This window comes from Falco biarmicus, chromosome 7 (assembly GCF_023638135.1).
Source record: "Falco biarmicus isolate bFalBia1 chromosome 7, bFalBia1.pri, whole genome shotgun sequence".
Classification (NCBI taxonomy): Eukaryota; Metazoa; Chordata; class Aves; order Falconiformes; family Falconidae; genus Falco; species Falco biarmicus.
This window is the reverse complement of record NC_079294.1, coordinates 35071654-35092747: the sequence shown is the minus strand read 5'-3', so window position 1 is coordinate 35092747 and position 21094 is coordinate 35071654. Positions and strand designations below refer to the sequence as shown.

Genomic DNA, 21094 nt, shown 5'->3' with positions numbered 1-21094 from the left:
CCACTTTTTGTCGGTTCAGTGTCACTGGAGCAGCCTGTGAGACAGGGTGCGGGTGGCAGCACCGCAGGGAGCACGGTGGCTCTGTAAGGCAGCAGGCCAAACGGACTCTGAAATCATCAGGACATTTCCAGATGACAGTCTGGGGAGGGAAGGCAGAACCCGCAGTCTGCTGATAGGTAACATAAAGCAGAAAATCTCAGGCTGCCTGTGGTTATCCATGCACATGTAGGTTAGAGGCTGATCCCAGAACAGCTCTTTCGGTAGCTCAATTTCCTTTGTTGCTTTTTAACCTTAATAGCTCTTTAATTACTGTCCTTATTTTCAAATCAAGTATACGTCTGTGTCATATTAATGAATATTCATTGTCACTGGAGAGCTATTAAATGCATTTTTACCTGTGTTTCCAAGGGAATAGATGCCAGCTGAGTGCAGTATTATCTAATTTCAGCCTGTCCTCAGCACTGTAATAATATCAAGGCCTATTATAGAAGACTCACAGATACATAAAAATAATAATGATTATTTATTTGCTTTATAGTAGCACTTACGGACTCCTGCCAAGATCATGGCTCTGCTGTGCAAGGCTTCTTGCAGACAATGGCACCAGAGGTGGCCTCGCCTGACAGAGCTGATGCTTTAAATGGAAAACACACCAAAGTGCTGCAGCAAGGATGTGGCAGAGGTGTACGTAGTCATTTGTGTCCTTTAGTTCCTTAGAGGGTTTGTGCAAACAGAACGGGGGGAGAGGAGATAACAAGGGAAGAGATGGGAGGCAAGGGTAAGCAAGACAAGGATCAGCCCTTACCAGAAGAACTGAAAAGACCCCACAGAACTGGAGTCTTCCTTGGTGCTTGACACCAGCATCCCCTGCGAGGATCCTCAGGGTGGATCCAGCATTATCTCTTACTGGATGCTGCTGGTACCTCAAGCACTAGAGATGCTCCGGTGTCTGCTTGTAGCATACAGTGCTGTGATCTTCTGAGGAAATGGGGCAGGAGTGATGCTTAATTAAATAAAGTCCGTTTGAAAAGAAGGAAGCAGTTCTTTAATATTTTTACAATGGACCTATACTGGAGGAACAATTTCTGCACCAGTCCAGTGAGCAGAGCAGGACAAGGCCAGGAGGCACTTCAGGGCTTGAAGGGGAAACACCTGAGTCAGTAGTTCCTGTTTTGTTAAACACCTGTCACTACCGATTCAGAGACAGACAAAAAATACTTGCTACCTCGTGTGGACCCATGCATGGGCTCACATGGGCACGGTGAGCAGGACAGGGCTTGCCACAAAACATTGCACATGGAGATCTTATGTGAGAAGGGATGGCATTGTAGAAAGTTTTCTGAGCTTGCTAGCTTTGACCTCTTTGTGTCATTTTATTTTCCGTTTTCTGAGCCTCCCTGATGCGCACTACCTGTGACTGGTGAGCTGTGAGTCTACAGCAAGAAACTGCGCTCATGGGGAGTAAAAGAGAGTAAAGGGCCCCAATTCAGCTTCAGTGTCACCTAGATGCAGCCTCCAAACGTTATCACAGGGCAGACAAGCAGTGATTAATTACAAATAATATCATCAAGTGTCCTGCAGAGCAGACCAAAGCATTGGCATGAGCAGCGAGATGGAGAAACCTTACAACGACCCTACTGAGATGCCAGCAGGATTGCAGTGTCCCATTGTGGGCAGTTCCCCCACACTGCTGGTGCCTCCCTTGTCCATGATATCACTGAAGGAGTGAAGAAGAGCATAGCCACTGCCCTGCCTGACCCAGTATATCCCATCCCATCCCATCCCATCCCATCCCATCCCATCCCATCCCATCCCGTCCCGTCCCGTCCCGTCCCATCCCATCCCGTCCCACCCCTCTGTTGTTAAGTTTCTGTCTGACTTTATTGCCTTTGCTGGCATGTGAGTGCTGTGTGGGGTAGACAGGTTGGATACATGTTGTAGACACCTGCTTTGTGGTTGTCTTGTCTCAATAGCAGACGTTGCTTAGATCCACAGAAAGCCTCCTGTCACAGCTCTCATCGTATAACCATACTGAGTGCAAAGGCATGTATGGCTAACCTGCATGACTGCACTAGCCCCACCACATCCTAGGAGCATTAAATGTGCTGCTCACACCCAGCACAGTGCTCTAAAAGCTGCTGTGGTCAAGAAAGCAACTAGGAGCTGGCCATGGCTGGATAGATGAGCCTGAAAGGGAACAAAATATCCCGGTTCCTGCTCTGCATACCTGGCTCCCGCAAAAAAGGACAGTATCTTAGGCTTTCTTATCTACATTCATTCCTTCAGAGGCTAGAGACGGTGCAGAAGGCTGTCCACTGTTCAGAAAATATCGGGCTGTGCTGTAGTTTCAGTGAGTGTGATTGAATCCCATGCTGCTGAGCATCTCCTGGCTTCCTGACAGGGCTGGGATGAGAGTCCTCACATGAAAAATTCTGGTGATTTTTCCCACTTCCACCCTGGCAGTAATGTTAGCTGGGCTCCTCTATGAGCTGTAGATGCAAAACTGGGAGTCTCCTGTGCTCCAGACTAGCTGGGGTGAGAAAGCATCGCTTCATGCCAGTAGGGAAGAAATTTGCCTTCTGAAAGACAGGCTCCCCTGGGTGCATGTGCCCTAACTGGTTCCCTCCTGTCCTAAGAGGTCTAGGAAGCAGTGTTTTCCCAGGTACTTGTCTATGACACTGACCTAAAAGGGCTAACATCAAGCTCTTGGGTTAGCATAAAAAAGTCCTGGCCATCAGTCCAGAAAAGGGAAGCAAAGAGATAAAGTCTGGAAGAGGGATCAAAGAAACCTGCAGCAGCCATCCCTCAGAACAGGAGGAAGATTTAGACACCTCTAATATTAGAGACTCTTGTGAGTGTCACCACCAGTGCTCTCACCTTTGGGGGCAGCTGTTCTGCCTTGGATTTGACGATCCAAAAGGTCTTTTCCAACCTAAACGATTCTATGATTCTATGACTTCTGCCAGCTGAGCTTCTGGCTGCCTTCAGGCAGTTCCTGCCCATCTGCAAGTGTGCACATCTGGGGCAGGATGAAAGCAAGAGGAGGTCCTGGAGGGCAGCGCTTACCTGCAGGGTGCCGGGGCAGGAGCTGTCCTGAGCAGCTTGGCTTTGCAGCTCCACGTCAGCCAAGAAACCTTTTTGCATCCAGACTCCAGGCATGCCACACAAGGCTGTGCTGGGCCCCACTGGGGTGGCACCCAAGGAAAAATCACCCACCAGCCATTTCCAGGCTTTTTTTTGTTTTCCCAAGAGACAGGAAAAGAATAAAAAGAAAATTAGCTGCAGGTATGATACTTCCCTACAAGCAGCTGGGAAAAGCACTGGGAAGACAGACCTGGCTCTGCTTTTTTGTCTTACCAGCCACAATCCCTAGCAGAGCGGTTTGGTACAGATGACTGCGTGCCCCAGAAGTGAAATAGCACATTTCTCTTCCCCAGAATAAGGAAAAATTGTCCTTTTCTGTGGTGTCCAAGAAACCTGCAGCCCCCAGATCTTTTTATAGCCCATGGCAGACACAGACGTGTCTCCCTAGGCAATTCTGGCCTGAAGTTTCTCAATGGTGTTTGGCAAAGCCTGTGCTGGCATCCAGCTGACATACATGGCACCAGGGAGCAGCTTTCCTGAACCTGCCTCCTATTTTTTGGTGGACAAGGGATCACCTCCTGGCTGGGTATGCAGGATGAAACCGCGAGAACGCTGCAGGGTGTTTGCACATCACAGAGCATCATCTGCTCCTGCGGTATGATGCCCTAGAGGAGTCAGGACAGCTTGTCTCCCAAGAGAAAGAGCTGTCAAGGCTGAGGAGCGCTGCTCCTGTTGGGTGCATGGAAAATGAGAGCTTGCCATCTGCTGGAAGACGATCAGCATTGACAGGCGGGAGTTCTTGGGTGCAGAAACAGGAGAAAAGCCTGTGTCAGCCGTCCCTGGAGAGCTGGATGGCATTTGGGCTTGCAGAGAGAGCAGGAACAGCATCCTCTGACAGTAAGCACAGAGCAGGCAGGAAGCCTATGTCTCGGGCAGATGATGTCTCACAAAACTTGCTGCAGGGTTTTAACATGCTACCACCCTTATTCAGCCCTCCTTGGAGGCACCTGTCCCCATTGCAGGGGTAGCAGAAAGCAGTATGTGTTTGTGCAACTAATGCACCTCAGCTCATTTGTTAGTAGGGCACAGCAGAGAACTGGCTTGGTGGCATCTCGCATTTCCACAGCACAATGTGCCAGCCTGTCTGTTGAGCTGTCTGCGTGCTGTTCACAGCGCACTCCCCATCACAGCTTCCCCCACTACTCCCTGCACTGCACTTCCCTCCCTTTGACATATTCTCAAGATTCAGCCTTTTGTTACACGATCAGCACATCTAGCCCAACTGGCACCAAGCATCCCACTCCTGATCACGTTAGATCCCAGTAACACACATCCAGCTGGAGAGTCCTGATTTCCCAGTAAGATTTTATTAATGTCTAGGAGAACATAGGCAGATATCCAGCACAAGGGCTTGAAGACTTGATCTACTCATGGACTAAACTTCCCCTAGCAATACAGGTATTGGCACCCCTGGGTGTAAGTCATATTAGCACACTCTATGATGTTATTTATATTACCAAAAGCTACAGCAACCTTATTAGCCTGCTATCCCACTGCTGCACTGAATGTGCACAACAGCAGCAGAGCCGGGAAGGCTCTGGGACGTTACTCTCCTGGTGTAGAAACCACCACAGGAACTTGGCAGTGTACAGACTGCGTTCTTGCCTTTTGAATTCAAAAAGGTAAGAAAGAAAGCGGCAGTACCAAATGTCTTAAATTCCCTGTATTCTGTGATGAGGCACAAACTCCTATTAGGTATCCACACATTTCTGGAAGGTGGCATTTTCACATAATAGTTTTTTCCCTAGCAGAACTAGGCTGCAAGCCTACATGCAGTGACCAATTCTGGCACATCTGCAGAAGAAGGTGGTGCGGGACCTTCTCCTGCCTCTAGCTCAAGTTGCAGACACATTTGTTCAGCAGCAGCATCACTTTAAGCAGTATGTGCTTCCAGGCACTTACTTCCAACCCTGCTGTACCTACTAGACAACTTGGCCCAAGTGCTGGCGTACTTTGTGAGTAAATCAGATGGGGAAAATGATCCAGGTCAAAATAAGCCCAGCAGGACCCCCTCCCTCTCAAAACAGTATCTCAGGACAATGGGCACAGGCTGTGGGAAGGGGTAGGAGGAAGCCCCCTTCTACAACATGGACTGGGAACCTATGCTCTGAATAATACCGGAAGAAGTAGGAAAGACTAAATTAAACTGGGTAGAAGCAACAGGGAAAAGTAGTGACCTTAGTCTCTGATTTTTGTTTCAGATTGCTCCTACCAATTGTTCTTCTCATTTAGAGCAGGGATGGGAAAAGTGCTTTGACCAAGAGAATATCTCCAGACTTCTCTTCCCAAGTTCAGCCCAAATCTTGTGCTCCACTAAGTTTTCTGATTTCATTGTGTAAGTAGGAAACTCCCCAAACAAGGGCTTAACTAAGACTACGTTGTGTCTTAAGCAAACTTAGTGGAAACTATCAGCTGGGGTGTAGGTTTGTGTGGAGCTCCAGGAACACCAAACTTTTCCAAGTCTGGTCAGAACCAAATAGCCATCCAGGAAAAACAACATACTTTGCAATTCCAGGTATACTTCCAGATTGAAGATGCTCACTGGAGTGACTCCCCTAAGGTATTCTTCAGTAAATGATGAGGAAGGCTAGGAAAACATTTCAGTCTACTAATCCTCTAAAGGCGCCTGCAAAGTCTAACCTTTAATTAGTGTGAAGATCTTCAAAATCAGAAGAAACACTATCACTACCATGTCATGCTCCCAGTAGTCACGCCCGGCAGCCTCTTGCAGGGTTCCTTGGCTTTAATTTACACATTACTCCATCTAGTGGCCTTAAGGTTCCAGCATCCACGAGTTTAAAACTCTGCCCTGGTACCAGCTGGAATTCAAACCTCTGCAGCAGTTTTGCCATCACCACTTTCGCCTCCATCTGTTAAGAACAGCAAATTCATCATCAGTGACAGCAAATACAGCTTGGACTGCAGCTACTTAAAGTCAGTGTATTATGTCACGCTGCTTTGTCAGTATAGAGATTTAAAAGTTAAATGTTGCTGTGTAAACGCAGCCATCTGAGTTTGGGCAGGAAGAACAGTTGTCTGGGCCTTCCTGGATTTGAAGACAACCAACAGGTACCAAGATCGGTCCTTGTATTCATGCACTAACCCCATTTTGGAAATCAGAGTGGAAAACTAAGCACTTTAATCTGAAGATTTTGAGCAGTGGTGCTTAGATGAACTCACAGCACACACCCAAAGAGCTGGCCTTCTGTCTTTCTGAAATGCTCTCTGCCATGCTCATATACTGCATTAAATTGTTCCTCCCATCCACACAGCCCTCTCTTCACCTTCTCATTGCCAGTCCTGCCTTATGCCCTTCTGCCAGCTGATGTTTTCCCTGCCTTAACTCTGCCAGCTGCAGCCACGGGGTGGTCCCTAAGAGCACCTGCACACCCCCACGTGTCTGACCTCAGCTGGCAAAGGGATGTTGACTGCGATTCCCATCAAGGGGTTCTGATTCAAGCAGGGTCACCCAGACAGTTCAGAGGGAGAGCAGCCTGCTGCCCCCTCCCCTACAGACACCTGGTCTGCATGCGCACACGGGTAACGTGGGACCAGTGTGGTACATGTATGTCTGCTCATGTGACAGTGTTTGAGAGACATGCCATGTCATGGGCACAGTGGGGATCTGCCCTCCAGAGGGAAGAGGATCAGTGCACCATCAGTGTGGCCTTTGGTCCCCCACCACCAGCCACAGCCAGCACACCCTGACCTGGCCCAGTGCCAGTTAATGAAGCATCATTCCAGGCCTCTGCTTACCTGTGCAAACACCTGCCCGATGCAGGATCGGGGTCCCAGAGAGAATGGAAAATAGCAGTAATATGGCCTGCAAAGAAAAATGTTCAAAACTGTCACTCTTGACAGCTTGGTTGTAAAGAAACAAGCAAATATTTCATCACAGTAGCAAGGAAATAGTCTAAATATCACCTCACCTAGCTGACTCATTAGGACAACCTCCAAATGAACATTTTTTTGCTTTGGAGCAGCAATGCAGCTCTGCAGCTAGCTTCCTTGTCATCTCCACTTATTATATGGCTCAGCTCACACAGCTGTTCTGATGTGTGCAAACCTTATTTCAAAGCTGAGTGTCAAGCATACCCTAAGTGCTCTCCAGCCCATCAGGAGGATATAACAATCCACCCAATTATTGCTCCTTTGGGCAGCTCTGAACCATGTGAGTGAGAGGGCTTTTGGTCAGGAGACCAAACTAACTCTAGGCTGAAGTAGAACCCCTGCCTCATGAAGTAGGTAGATGCAGAGACCAGCACCAACTGTTCAGGTCACCGGTCCCTCCTATTGCACTCCCAGCTACTGCTCAGACTTAGGCTGCCTGCCCACTTGGCTGAACAGCATCCTCTGTCCCTTGTTCCCTCTTTAATGCACAGACACTTCAAGCATCCTGGGGCCAGGGCTGTTGCACATTAAATGTTTGTATTGCACCAAGGCAAATATTCAATCTGGTTTTGGCTCAAAGCTTTGACCTCGATACAAACATTAAATAACATTAGTATTGGTCTTTCTTTGTAAGGTATTCTGTTGTCAAAAGAACTTCTGGCCAAAAGCTGCAAGTTATTGCGCTCTATTTGCATTTGGATAAGGATTTAGTGTTACTCATAGTGGAATGGAAAAATAGTTTTATCCTGCCTTTTTTCCCCTTGAAATCTTTTCCTGTAATGGTTCCTTATTACATATTTAATAACCTGGGAGTAAAAAGAAACTCACTTAGGTGCATCTTTGCTAAACCGGTCTGGATTGAAAGTGAGTGGATCCTCGAAATACTTTTCCATCCTTCCCATCATATACGTGCTAAACTGTCAAGAACGAGATTATTTGCATTAGTGAGGAGCAGCACACTGAAAATGCCTCTTTGCTGTCACCGGTACAAAACCACAACTGCCTTCCACTCCCCAGGCAAAAACAATCCAGAGCCCCACTTCATACCCCAGTTTTGGCCAAAATTTCAGAGGCGCCAGTAGCAATAGGCCCCGGGAGGATTTTGGCCCTCTGACACACAGATCCATTACATTTGGATCAACAGAGCAGCAAAAAGCTGATGGTGGATGGGACTCACAACAAGTGTCGTGTTTGCAGGAATTCTGACACCATCAACGATGTGCTCCTCCTCCAACCAGCGTACCGTCCCCGGGACAGGTGGGTACAGCCGCAGTGATTCCTTCAAAACCTGCGTTAGCAAAAAGCACAAAAGGTCAGTTAGTTAATATGGTGCAGAAAGCAGAAATAAAATTAATTACTTCCCCATGGCCTTTCACTTTGGCTAAATGGGAGCTTTTGACTTATGGAACAGATGCTGGTGTATCTGTCTTGGACTTCTGTGGGCAAAATATATGGATAAGTCAGCTCCTTCAGGTTCTTTCTTACAACTGGTAAAACACAGAGAAAAGGAATTATAAAACACAGGAAATTCAAAAGATGCCACACATTGAACAGATCTGACACCTCAAGTCAGGTCAACAACTAAGCCAAAAAAGTACTGGGAAGCAAATTCAAAGGGAATATCTAAGACTGAAGTCTCATGCCCCCAGTGTGCTATTCTCAGCGCCGGCTCCCACCTCCTTCCCACTCTCAGCACTGTGCTCTTGCTCCTGCCTTTGTCCTGCTTCTGCTGCTCGGGGAGCTGAGCCAGGTCAGAGCACCAAAATGACAAAAAACAACCTGGCAAAGGAAAATTAATAGGCAATAGTGAGGGAAAAAATGGAATGAGACCACTTCTTTTGGTGGCAGTGAGCTGTAAGAATGGCTTATTTCATCAAAGTGAAACCTAATTAACAGCGCACATTAGCATCGCACTGCAAATGCAATTAACAGCATGTATGCATGAGTGGATTAATGAAAAAGAAGCATGGACAAAAAGATTCAGAATTGCCTGAGTGACAGGAGAAGAGTCCTGTGGTCTCTGATTCTCCATTGATGGACTGTCTCTGACCAAGGGCAACTGTGATTTTGGTTGTACAGATCCAAGCTTGTTCTGTTCTGCTTTGAAAGGCTCTCATGTGATCTGTCTTAAAACTGAAAAGCTTAGATACCTCATCCTAATTGGAGTGGTGTAATTGTGATGGTATTTGGTGAAGTCTAAGGAAGCCTGCTGATTTCTGTAATCACAGAGATGCCTTTTCCTTATGAGAAACACACCTTTGAGATCTATCCACTGTCAAAGCACAGTGGTTCATGGGATAGGATAATGCAAATGGTAAAACACCATCATCCACCTCAGCAGGGCAGTTTAAGAGAAAAGTGATCATAGCAAGCAGGGAAATATAAGCAGAAGAATAGCTGCTGAGATGGGGATTCAGCCTCTACTGAGGGCTAGTGGTGTCCCTCATCTTGTGAAAAAGGATTAGCAACACAAATGCTGGCAAGTAGCCAAGCCCTGGTTTTGTAGTTCACTACCAACTAGCATTTCTACACACAACACCTCTTTTAGAACCAAACTCTCTTTCCCCCTCCCTGCCCCCGAGTGACTGAAGAGGGTTTCAAGACTGAATAATAAATACATTTTTTAAAAAAAGAGAAATTACAAAACCCAGCCATTATTTTTGGATGTCCTCAAATCCCACCGAGTTTATGGCGTGTGGTGAGATCATAGCTGGAAATGCTTTAACAATAATCAAACAAAGATAGAGCTGTGAGTTTGGGAAGTGCGTGGGATTCATACACAGGTTGGGCTTGAAGCGGCAAATCCTTCTTAAAATATGGCTATAGTTTCAGCTTAAACAGGTAGGGATTAAGCAACCCCACTCTAGTTCCCAGCTTGGTAATAATTAAGGAAAGCAGTGAAGGAATTGTGTGGGACTCTGGAAAGAAATCTGAGGAGCATCCTTCCCAACAAGGCTGGGCTGCTGCAAATGGCTTACAGTACCTGCCTGCTGGCTCTCTGAGGACAAACACTGTCAGGACCAAATACTGGCATTGTTCTTAAAATTTTAAAAATGCAGGGCTCCTCCATGACATGGCAGAGGTGCTACCAAACAGCTCTCACAAGTATTTTACCTCACGTCCACAGTACCTGTGATAAGTAGGTGAGTTTGCCAAGATCCTCATTGTCAATGTCTCTCTTGGCACCAAGAACATCATCCACTTCTGCCTGAAGCCTGCAGTTAAATTAAAAAATGTTAACTGCAGACACCCGTTTCTTGCTAGGCAAGTTGACAAATTACATTTTTTCACTTTCCAGACAGAGTTGGCCTTCAACTGCCACCCTTAGGCAAGATGCCTACTGATTCCCAGCCAGCCTGCCTGAACTTGTGCCTTGTATCAGGATGGAGCAATGTGCATCCAGTGCAGCCACATCAGGTAGGATTTGGGACCAGTATGTACAAAGGCTTTGGGAAGAAAAAAATTACCTAGATAGAATTGAAATAATCTTAAGCTTTTTTAAAAAATTTTAGATATATTGGGACTATGAAACTTTATTTTGGAAGGCAGACTAAAATTTATTGGGAATCAATCCTAGCTTTTTAATAATCCTTACAATTAAGTTTACCTTGAAATTAACAGCAAGCTGGGTTTGCAAACTGGAGCACACATACCTTTCCAGTATTTCAGGATGCTGAGCCAGTGCCATTACTGTAAATGACAACTGATTGGCCGTGGTTTCATGACCTAACGACACCAAAAATTGGTTTCAAGGTTAGTATGAAATAATAATATGACACAAAGATGGTTTACAAGTGTGGCTGTGAACAGGAAACTTTAAACATCAGGCTCCAAATGTTTTAGTTCAAGTATGCTAGAAATAAAAGGAAACGCTAAAAGGGATGTAGATTCTATGTAAGGAGCTTTCAGGAATGACAAGATGTAGCTGGTAAAGATACAATCCATCTTGCTGAACGCTGCAGTGGCTGCGTATGGCACCTACTGGTTATGAGCTCCCTAACAGAAGGGCAAGTGAGGGTTTGTATTTGTCTTGTCATATTACGGGACACACGGTTCTGCTGAGAAGCAAGGATTTACTGGTTTGGAGGGAAAACAGAACTTCTCACTGTCTGTCTTGAAAAGTCTGCTTTATATGCATAGTTTTCATTGTTTCATGGATAGGCAGATGTATTATTTTAAAGCATTGCAGAAAACAGACTTCTGCAAAAAATTTATTTGTTGCAGTAACACTTTTCTTGTGAGAGAACAGTGTTTTGACCTCACTTTCTAAGAAACCTAATTCCTACTGACTTGCAAGGTAAACCTTTCTATGTTGTTTACCTCATGCATCATCTTAGCCCCTGCTTTTTCTAATAGGCTTCACAGTGCTCTCTCCTACCAAGCACTGACTAGCGCTCTTAAGGCAAGAATTTGTTTAATCATGTGGGTGAGATGACATGAGGACATGTTGAAGATGCTTTCAGTGGGGTTTAGCAGGATTTGAGGCAGTGCCAGAACTCGTAAGAAATAGCCTTACACCCCAGCAGACACTGCTGCCCTCTGTACCACAGGTTGGAAACCACTGGACTGGCGCTATAACATATCATTTGCCTATGAGAAAACTAAGGGTTCTCTTCAGACTTCACCCAGCAGGTCCTACGCTAGCGTAATACTGCTGTCTTCCAACCAAGTGACTCCTGGTTACAGCAGCATCACATGGAGTGAGCAAGGACATTAATCATGACCCTGTAGACAGCCCAAGAATGGGTACAGCTTCCCACATGACATATCCAAGCATTAAAAGACTACCAACCTGCGATAAAGAAAGTGATAAAGTTATCCAGAATGTTTTCGTCATCTCTAGTTCCCTCCAGAGCTGTCAAGAGGGAAAACCAAACAAAATTAGAAGACACCCGCGTGCCCCAGCTGGAACAGCCAGAATGCCCTTCCCTGTTTTGCACATTTTGTCTGCGGTGGCACTGGGAGGAGATACAGAATGGGCAACTCGACAGTGATTTGCAACCAATATTTGATCTAACAGAAAGAAACAGGGAATCTTCAAAGTAACTCTCACTATAGCGTGAAAAAGACATCAAAGGAGGATCAAAGTTCAGATCCCCAAAACAATTCCTCCTGAATCTCATGGCAGAATGTGCCATAGAGAAATTCAATCAAACAGCAATGTGTCCCCTACCGTCTCCTTTCAGTATCTGCGTAAGGACATCCAGTGTGGCTTCCTTCCCATTCTGGATGGCCTCTCTCCTCTGGTCAATGCACTCCTTCCCCACACGCCGCAGCAGCCTCAGACTCTCCTTGACCTCCTTTACCAGCTTCTGATTCCCTGGCATGTACTGAATACAGAATTTCTTCAGTCATTTTATTCCTTTTGCTGGTAAAAAAATATTGCTAATGTTATTTTTCAAGCGAGTACCTTGCTTTCTGCTAAATGATATCTGCCACAAAAATGTCTGCTCTCTCCAAGTGAAGGGTTTGAGTTGAAATGAGAAATATTTCCTTCTGTGCATGCTGATGTCCTGCCTTGTTACAGCTGATGTTTTGGGCACCGTGAGCAAAATTCCTTACCTCTCCATGGAAATAAATTGCAGCATGCAATACAGAATCTCACCTCGGGGCCCAAAAAGGAAAACAGAAGCTCTAAAAGCCTAAAATACAGCTTCTGGAAACTGTGAAATGTTAACTTAAATATTTCTTATTACATACATCATTTCCTAGCATATTAATTTGGGTTGAAAATACAATTTCTTTATGGTAAGAATGTTCAAATTTCTTCTACCTTGAGTGAAGGCTGCCATCCTTCTTGGACAAATGGCAAAAATCTCAATTTTTGCAGTGATGGGTGGGCAAGTGTAAAACCATATAAGAAGACAATACATGAGAGGGGAAGAGAAAGCAGAAAGAGAAAGGAAGCATTAAATGTTAATGTTAATTATGCAAGTGTTTTAAAGCACTAAATGAATTTTATCTTGAGGCATGCTAGAGGGAAGGAGCTACAGGTGACTGTTTCCCCATCGTATATGGGCCTCGCACAGCTCCAACCCACTAACTCATGCAGGAGCACAGGCTCCAGCTGGCTGCGAGCAGAAAGGACTGAGGTGAAAAGCATACAGACCTGCATGAAGGACATGCGCATCTTGGCCATCCCCTTCAAAACCATAGTCACAGCGTGCGGGAAAGGTGTCTGGTCATCACTCAGTGCATTTAATTCCAAGCCAAAGGCTACCTGAAGAGCAGGAGAGAAAAAGGCAACTTGTTGCATCCTCCTGGCTCTCTGGGGCTGGGGTGAAACAGCAGAACAGCCTCACACCACCGCCTTTTCCTAAAAACACCTCAAGCTACACCCCACCTTGCAGGAGGCTGTGAGGGAAGGGCAATATCTACATTATGCTTCCTCCTTATCTGGGGTGTTAATAATTTACTATTACTCTCCGTTCATCCCAAACTTTTTGCATAGAGAAGGGAAAAGTGAGCGTAAGGCAGACTTCATGCTGACATATAATGTAGTAACACAACATCCACACAAGAGCAAGCACTGGTGTGCCCCTTTCAGCAGGAGGGGTGGGAGGTATGAGGCTGTAAGGGCTTTTGCAAAGGGTCCCCATCCTGCAGGCCACAACCAGGCTGTGCAACCTAACTGCCCCTCCCTACGGCTCAGCCCAAATGGAAGTGGCACAATTACTTAGTCCTTCAGCTCTTCTGGCACTAGTGGGTAAAGGTTTTGTTCCCTGGCTCCAGCTCCTGATCACATCCTGCTGCTGGTACTTGTTACTTCCATTCCTTCTTGTTAGTTGCAGAGGAAACAAGAAAGCGGACAGCTGGTACCTTTGCAATGATATCCATAGTCACCCGGTTCATCATCGTTAGCATGCTAAACTCTTTTTCTCCATCTGCCTTTTCCTCTAGCTTCTCCATCAGCTCCTCTGCTTTTTCATTAAAAGTTTCCATCAGACCCATCAGGTAGCTGAACAATCAATAAAAATGAGAGATGGAGGCTCTGGAGAGGACATCTTTGCTCAGACAAAATTACCTTCATTATCTTCCACAGAAAACGGTAAAGTTTTTTCTTTTATTTGTAATAAATTTGCCTTTATACTTTAAAAATCAAACAGATAAAATGAGCTAAATGCTTCTTATAGCAGCCCCACCCTGTCCTGCCATGTAAACAACGGCTGTTGTGGCAAAGGGCTTTGGCCTGTGCATGCCAAAGCACGCGGACTTCATCTTGAGACCCTAAACACAACGCATCGAGGCACACACAAGCAAACCAGACCAACCCCCTGCTTATCAATCACACGGTATCTCCCACAGGGAATCACTCAGGTGAATGATGAGGCTTGCCCACATCAAATCCCTGAGGTCTGTTTTCTGCCAAAATAAGGCAGCTATCACCACATTCCCAAATATGCAACCCTGTGACCTTTCTGCTGTCGCTGAGCTCTTACGGGTGTCACTGTCCCATGGGAAATCTGGTAAAATTATACCTGTTCCAGAAATGGTGTGTTGGACTAAGTAAAACATGATTTTGGCACTAAATGTTTTTTTTCTCTTTCTAAGTATGAAATAACGAATCAACGACACAAAGAATCATGAAAATACAGTAGAAATAAGCACTAGATCAACCCAAAGATATTTGCCTTACGTTCGGCTGAAAGCTGGATCCATTATCCTCCGCTGCTTGTGCCAATGCTCATGGTTGCAAACAGTTACCAAGCCATTCCCTAGAAACCTAACATTTAGGAAAACAAGGAAAGGAACGGTTTTCAGCAAGGGAGCCCACAGAATCCCACGTAGTCACAAAGATAACTCTTTCACATCTGTTTTCTTGCATTTTTCCCACACGTAGGGAGCACTGTGCTGCTTTGACTACACAACTGTTACATCACTATGGACAACGACTGAAATGCAGATATGTTTTGCCTGGTTGGCATGGACTGCCGAGTTCAATAAGATGCTGGTTCATTACAGCTGTTATGCACATACTTACTATAACAATTGGATTATTATTTTTCTAAAGCCTCAGGCTAACAGAGAAAAATCCCTTTCTATTACTGAACTTAGGAGCTGGAAATTTGCATGCATTAAGGAATAATTCAGTCATCTAAAACTCTAAGTTTTGAACAAACTATTCTGAGACTAACTCAACATCTACAGAAGGGGGAAATATTGTCAAGGTAAAAAAAAATTCAACATAACCTCCTCCTTGACTGGGAAGACATTTGACTTGACACGTATTTTAATAGGTACATGCTGCTTATGTATGCCTGGAATTAGTTATTGGTCCCCACACTAAGGTAAATGGTCTGAGACAATGCCTGTGATGTTATTAATCTTGCACTTATTTTCAGATCATAATGGCTTCAGGTGTGTTTAGCCTACCTCTCACCAAATAAGCTGAAGATACGACCATACACCAGCGGATCCTTTGGGTACTGTGGTGACATCAAGAACTCCTAAAATCAAATCTCAGGTCAGTGAATACTGAGCATGATCTGTTTCCCAGACAAAACATAAAAAGCCACTCACTCTTTTCCTCCTGTAGCAATAGTCTGAAGACTAGATTAATTATTTGGTGTGCCCCAATTCCCCAGCTCCTGTGCTGCTAGATTGTTTTGCATGCCTCTAGCAGATTTTGCCCAATGACCTGAAATCTCACTCTGTGGTTATTGCAAAGATTTAGAGGAAGAAATTCAGTCCCTCATGCCTCACACATTTGAGATATTAAGCTCTTGCAGAGAGTCTCCTTTTCTGAAATGGTGGATGCTTGCTCTACCTGTTGTTTAAATAAAGGTTACAAAGCAAATCAACCGATCAGAGCACCTCAAGCTCCTAAGTCAGCCAGAGCCACTCTCTCTGCAGGCATGAACTGGCTGCACCATGCTGCCCTGAATATCAGGCATCACCTCACTCTTTCTGGAGGGCCAGGCCAATCCCCGCTGTTGATTTGGCTTTATTTTGCATCACCTTCACTCCTTCAGGACTCAGAATCAGCACTGAGACTCTGTGAAAGGCATTCAGCCGTATAATAGGTCCATATTTTTCTGCCCTACAAGAAAAGAAGGGAGAAGGAAAAAAATAATTAGATAATTATGGTACAAACCACCAACATGTAAACAGTTCAGACCTAATAACCTCAAAGGACCAAAGCAGCATGTACTGGGAACTACTGCAGTCTTCAGTGAATAAAGTCATTAAGAGAAAGATCAGCGTTCTCTCTGTAGCACCTCTACTGACCTTCTGAATGATGCTAAATATATAATTCAGAGCCCCTGTGCCTTGATTTCCCAATTTATGCTACAGGGCTAGCCCATTCACTGTTATTAATGTGTCTCAACTTACCACTGCAGGAAGAAATCATGCATAAAATCCTGTTTCCTCCACAAGATCGGCAGATGTCCAAATAAAAAGCTGCAGAAAATGAAGGTTAAGAGTGTCATGACAATGCCAACATAGGATTTTGTATGGACTGCAATCCTTGTTGCTCAGTGATGCAATACGAGTGTTGCTCAGTTTTCCTCCTTCTCAGGAAAGGCAAAAGTAAGACCTAACTGTGCCAATGCCCAGCCCTCACATGAGTGAGCTGGGGACCAGGGTCAGGCTGGTGCACTTGGGCAGCCAGGCAAACCAGTGCAGAGAGGCAGGACAAGGTCTCTTTTGCTGCTGTATTATAGGAGATATCTGGGTCTGGGTGGGAGCTCCCAGCAAACTGCTTTGCTCCTTGTCTAGCTGACTGAATCTCGACTGCATCTATCATGTTTCTGTACATACAACACACATTTGCTTAAACATTCTTCAATACATGCTCAGCCCTGGTAAGCATAACTTTAGTTCTGTCAACGGAGTTAAATTGAGTAAAATTAGAAACCACCTCCTGTCTAAAGCCATGTCACCCCAAATGCTGGGGAAAAAAAAAAAAAAAAAAAAAAAGAGGGCAACCTAGAAGGATAATCGCTGGTTAATACAGAAATTGCAGAATTTAGTAAAAGGTTAACTCTTCAAATACAACAGCTGCATTAAAGTTAAGAGATCAGTTTCTTCCTTCGGCTGCAAGTGGTGAATTCCCACCGGCTTTGCATACATCTGAAGAAAAATTTGGCCAGGCTTCTCTCTAAATGAAGCAAGCTGCACTCGAGACCTGTTTTCCATTTGAGACAGACAGCCATGCTATCATCCTTTTTAGTATAAACAAGCTATAGAAGAAAAACAGGCTCTTATTTTTTTTTTTTGTTGGAACCAGGAGGCACTTAAAATAACAAGCACTCAACACAGGTACCCAGCATCTAAAGAAACTTTTAATCCTTCACTTGACTCCTCCACTGTAACTGGACTCCAAAAAGATGTGAAAGCCCTAAATACGACAGATGAGTCCTTCATTAGCTGAAGCTCTGGAAACCTCTATCTGCAGCACATGAAGCAAGGTCCCACTCATGGCTCCTCTGGTGTGACAAATGAATCTTCAGAGGTATCTTTTTCATCCCCTGTCCCATCACCACTCATTTAAGTCAGGTGTTACAACAGGCCTAAAATGTTCATCCTCTAATGAGAAGTCCTAATTACTTACTACATGCCATGAAAAAAAAATAAGCATGGGCTTGGTTTGGGATATACAACTATGTGACACTATCAACTGAAAACATCTATTTGCAAAAAAATCCTTTTTGCCCATTGCCTGTTATTAAATCTTTAATATGAAGCAAACCTTTGAAGACATGACCACCCTTCTTCACAGGTGAGCCACTGATGCAGTAAAAATGACACAAAGCCACCAGGACTCATTTTTCCAGCCTGTCCTGCACAAGTCCTTTAGAGGTGTGCTGCATTAGTTCTGATAAAAATACATCAGCCCAGGAAATCAATGGCAATAACATAATCTTGTCATCATGCAGCCACAACACCTGAGACAAAGCGCGAGGTTTTGTTAAGATCCTGTTATACTTCATCCTAAAATAAGGTTTTCTTAAGCTTTTATCAAAGCGAAAGAGCCAAGGGCAGAGGCAAAGTTGTGCATCTGGGACAGAATAGTACCTTGAAAGGATACAGGCTGTGGACTAGCTTGCTGGGGAGCAGATCTGCTGACCGCAACTGGGGGCTGGTCCCAGTGGGCAGCAAGCTGGACACAAACCAGCCTTTGCTTCTGGTGCTGCTCTTCTCCAGTTACCAGATAACAGTCTCAGCTGAGAAGTGTTTAGATTCAGATGAATCCCATTTCAGAGTAATTTGGGTCGGCAAGGACTGCTGGAGGCCACCAGTCCAGACTCTGCTCCAGACCAGTCAATGTGAGAACAATAGTACCTGGCTCAGGGCTTTGCCCAGTCACCTGTGCCAGCATTTGTGCGTCCTGATGGTGAGGGTGTTTTTGCCTTTATACCTAACTGGGATTTCCCTCAAGTCAGCTTGTGCCTATTGCCCTCTGTCCTTCTTTTTGCAACTCCAGGGACAGTCTGGCTCCATCTTCTCATAACCACCCATCAGGTAGCTGAAAACAGCCTGTGGATCCCCTCAGCCCTTCAGCAGCCACTTCTCCACCCAAACCAAGCCCAGCTCTCAGCCTCCCAAGAATCCTGTCTGCCCTCCACTGGACTCACTCCAGTCTGCCAATGTCTGTCTTGTACTGGGGAGACCACCACCACACATGGCACCCAGCTTTACCCCCTCCCCCTCCCCCTTTATTTTTAAATGTATGTCTTTTGAAAACTGGAAGTATTTGATTTTCCTTCCCTTGGACACTTAGGAGTGGAAGTGTTTGTGCAACACGTACTGAAATAGCGGGTTTGGACTGTCTCTGGCAATTTGTACTTTTGAAAAGCTATCAAGTAGTGTGGGCTTACATGGCAGACAAGCTTCCACCGAGGCATACCGGTACTAGAAACCTTCCTGGGAAGGATCCTAGGCTGACCACCAACAGCAAACTGTTAAAGGAAAAATGTACACAGATGTGGGTACCACTAGGCTTGCTTTAATCACAATTCAGAGCTGGGCCGCCACCTCAGTGAGTAGCAGAAAACAAAGGGATACAGCACAGCTTATATGCACTTATCAAATCATTGGTCAATGTCCAAAGTTTTTAGAAGTTTCCTTTGGTCTTGTCAGTTCTGTGAATCTATCACCTGACTCTGTCCCAGTGGATTTATCTACTTGGTTCCAGTCTCTGCCTTGGTTCCAAGGTCCTCCTCAGATCATGATCTTCTTTCTGCCTGCTTTACCTCACACAATCCTTCAAGCACGCTTAGTCTTTGAACAAGCAATTCCTATTCACATATACTGATTTTTTCTAGAAACACCTGTGTTGCTGAGAGCACCGGTGTACACAAATTGATCACCTATTGTTTCTGTATTCTCCCACTGATTAACTTGACTGGGTTTTAAACCAGCCTTGGATTAGGGCTACACAAGGGACAAGGCCTGGTTCTGCCATTTCGCAGCTTCAGCACTTGTAAATTTCTTAATTCAAAATACTTTTTTTTTAACACAACCTCAAATCCTGTAGAAGGGACAGAAAAGCAGCAGCAGGGTGCCTCCAGCTGCCATCAAGTGTGTTATTTCGTGCCTCAAAAACGCACCTAAGGACAGGCAGGTTCAACGATGGCAAAATCCATCCTCTCTCTAGTCTTGGTATCCGACCCTGATGACACAAGTAAGCTGAAGCCAGGAGTTAGGCTGCCAAGCCGGTGTCCCTGTAGGCGTGTTCGTGTCGGAGTGCTGGGCTGGCATGGCGTCCCTTCCCGTGGCACGCTACGGGGGCACAGGCACCCAAAGGTGAGGCTGAACGGGGGCGCCTTGTGACGGCGCTGCCGCTGCCTGGCCGGCCGCCTTCTCGCTGCCCTTTGTCACTTACGCCTCGGGGTTTTCTGGAGCCACGCACCCCGCTCGTGAGGGAGCGCAGGGAAGCACCGGCTGGAGCCAGGGTCGCTGTGGCACGGCCGGCTGTGCTGGGCCGGCCAGCCCGCCCCTCCCGCCCGTCGGGCCCCCCCCGGCAGCAAGCGCACGGCGGGGCCGGCCACGCCAGGCCGCTGCCCTGGGGCTGCCGCGGCCGCCCGCGGTGACCCGGCGGGGCGGGCAGGGCAGCACGGGCCGCCGCCGGGCGCAGGCCTGGCCGGCAGCGCGGCGGGACAGGCCGGCGGGGCGGCTGGCCCACCGCCGCGGGCTGCTGGCCCGCCCCCGCAGCTCGCCCCGCACAGACGCGGGCCGCGGTGTTCACCTTCCGCGCTGGCACGGCCTCACGGCGCGGCCCGGCGCTGCTGAGCGGCTCCCACCGCTGGCGCCCCGCCCGGACCCCCCCGGGGCCCCGCTCCTCCCCGGCCCCTTACCTCTCCCGGGGGGCGCCGGGGATGTGGTCGTACTTGGCGTGGATGTACCGCACGTAGCAGCAGTACAGGCCGAAGGCCAGGAGGGACAGGCCCAGCAGGAGTCCCCCGGCCGCCCCCAGCGCCTCCATCCCCCCGGCGGCCGGCTGCCAGCGCCGCGGGCCCGGCCGGGGCGGGAAGGGCCGGGCAGGCCCCGGCGGCAGGACCGCTTAAAGAGCCCGGCTGCGGCACCCAGCGCGTGTGTATCTGTGTGTGTGTGCGTGTATATCCGTGTGCGTGGCTGCCCGAGTGAAGGGGGTGCCTTGCACAGGAGCGGGAGGAGGTCAGGCAGGATGCCGTTTGCGGAAGCGTTTTAACGGGGCTCGCCTCCAGAGGCCCTTAGGGAAATGAAGCTGTCCCAGGCTGAGGAAGGGGGAGGCTCTTTGTTGATTTTTAACTGTTTAAAATATAAGAGGTGAAGGGAATCTGGTGTTGACGCCTGTAGGAATCAGCAGATGAAAGATTTTCAGAGCAATCTGCTCCGGGCCCTGTGTTACACAACATACCCATCCATCATCCAGGCATGGGGATGAGGAATGATCTGGTTTTATTCAAAGTAGGTGAGCTAAAGCTGACTGCCCACGAATTGCACAAGGATTGCAGGGCACAAGCGACCAAGCCATAAAATGGTGGAAATTCCTTTCTGATAAATGAAAAGTAATATGTGGAGAAAGATAAACAATGCATGCACATATACATCCAAACCAGTTACACATACTCCG

General features: G+C 46.7%; 1 protein-coding gene across 2 annotated transcripts; it reads right to left on the bottom strand.

The window, feature by feature from the left end:
* Positions 1–4429: 4429 nt before the first annotated feature.
* On the bottom strand, positions 4430–20648 carry LOC130152983 (cholesterol 24-hydroxylase). 2 transcript variants are annotated; one of them, XM_056347353.1, is made up of 15 exons: positions 20337–20648; positions 16369–16437; positions 15994–16075; positions 15409–15482; positions 14672–14758; positions 13855–13993; positions 13145–13255; positions 12209–12365; positions 11828–11890; positions 10689–10761; positions 10166–10250; positions 8213–8323; positions 7864–7952; positions 6901–6967; positions 4430–6014 (listed from the first exon to the last, which is right to left on the bottom strand). In XM_056347353.1, the coding sequence occupies exons 1-15, from the start codon at positions 20462–20464 to the stop codon at positions 5853–5855; spliced, it is 1497 nt and encodes a 498-aa protein (XP_056203328.1). In that variant the 5' UTR covers positions 20465–20648; the 3' UTR covers positions 4430–5852. The 2 variants fall into 2 exon arrangements, with proteins under 2 accessions (XP_056203328.1, XP_056203329.1); XM_056347354.1 differs by lacking the exons at positions 16369–16437; positions 20337–20648 and having other exon boundaries at positions 15933–16024.
* Positions 20649–21094: the final 446 nt, after the last annotated feature.

Coding starts and splice junctions, on each gene's coding strand:
- LOC130152983 (XM_056347353.1), bottom strand. CDS start 20,464: ATGGAGGCGCTGGGGGCGGCCGGGGGACTCCTGCTGGGCCTGTCCCTC. Junction 14,759..15,408: donor TTCAGCTTATTTGGTGAGAG/GTAGGCTAAACA, acceptor CCTAAATGTTAG/GTTTCTAGGGAATGGCTTGG. Junction 13,994..14,671: donor GATCCAGCTTTCAGCCGAAC/GTAAGGCAAATA, acceptor TTGATTGTTCAG/CTACCTGATGGGTCTGATGG.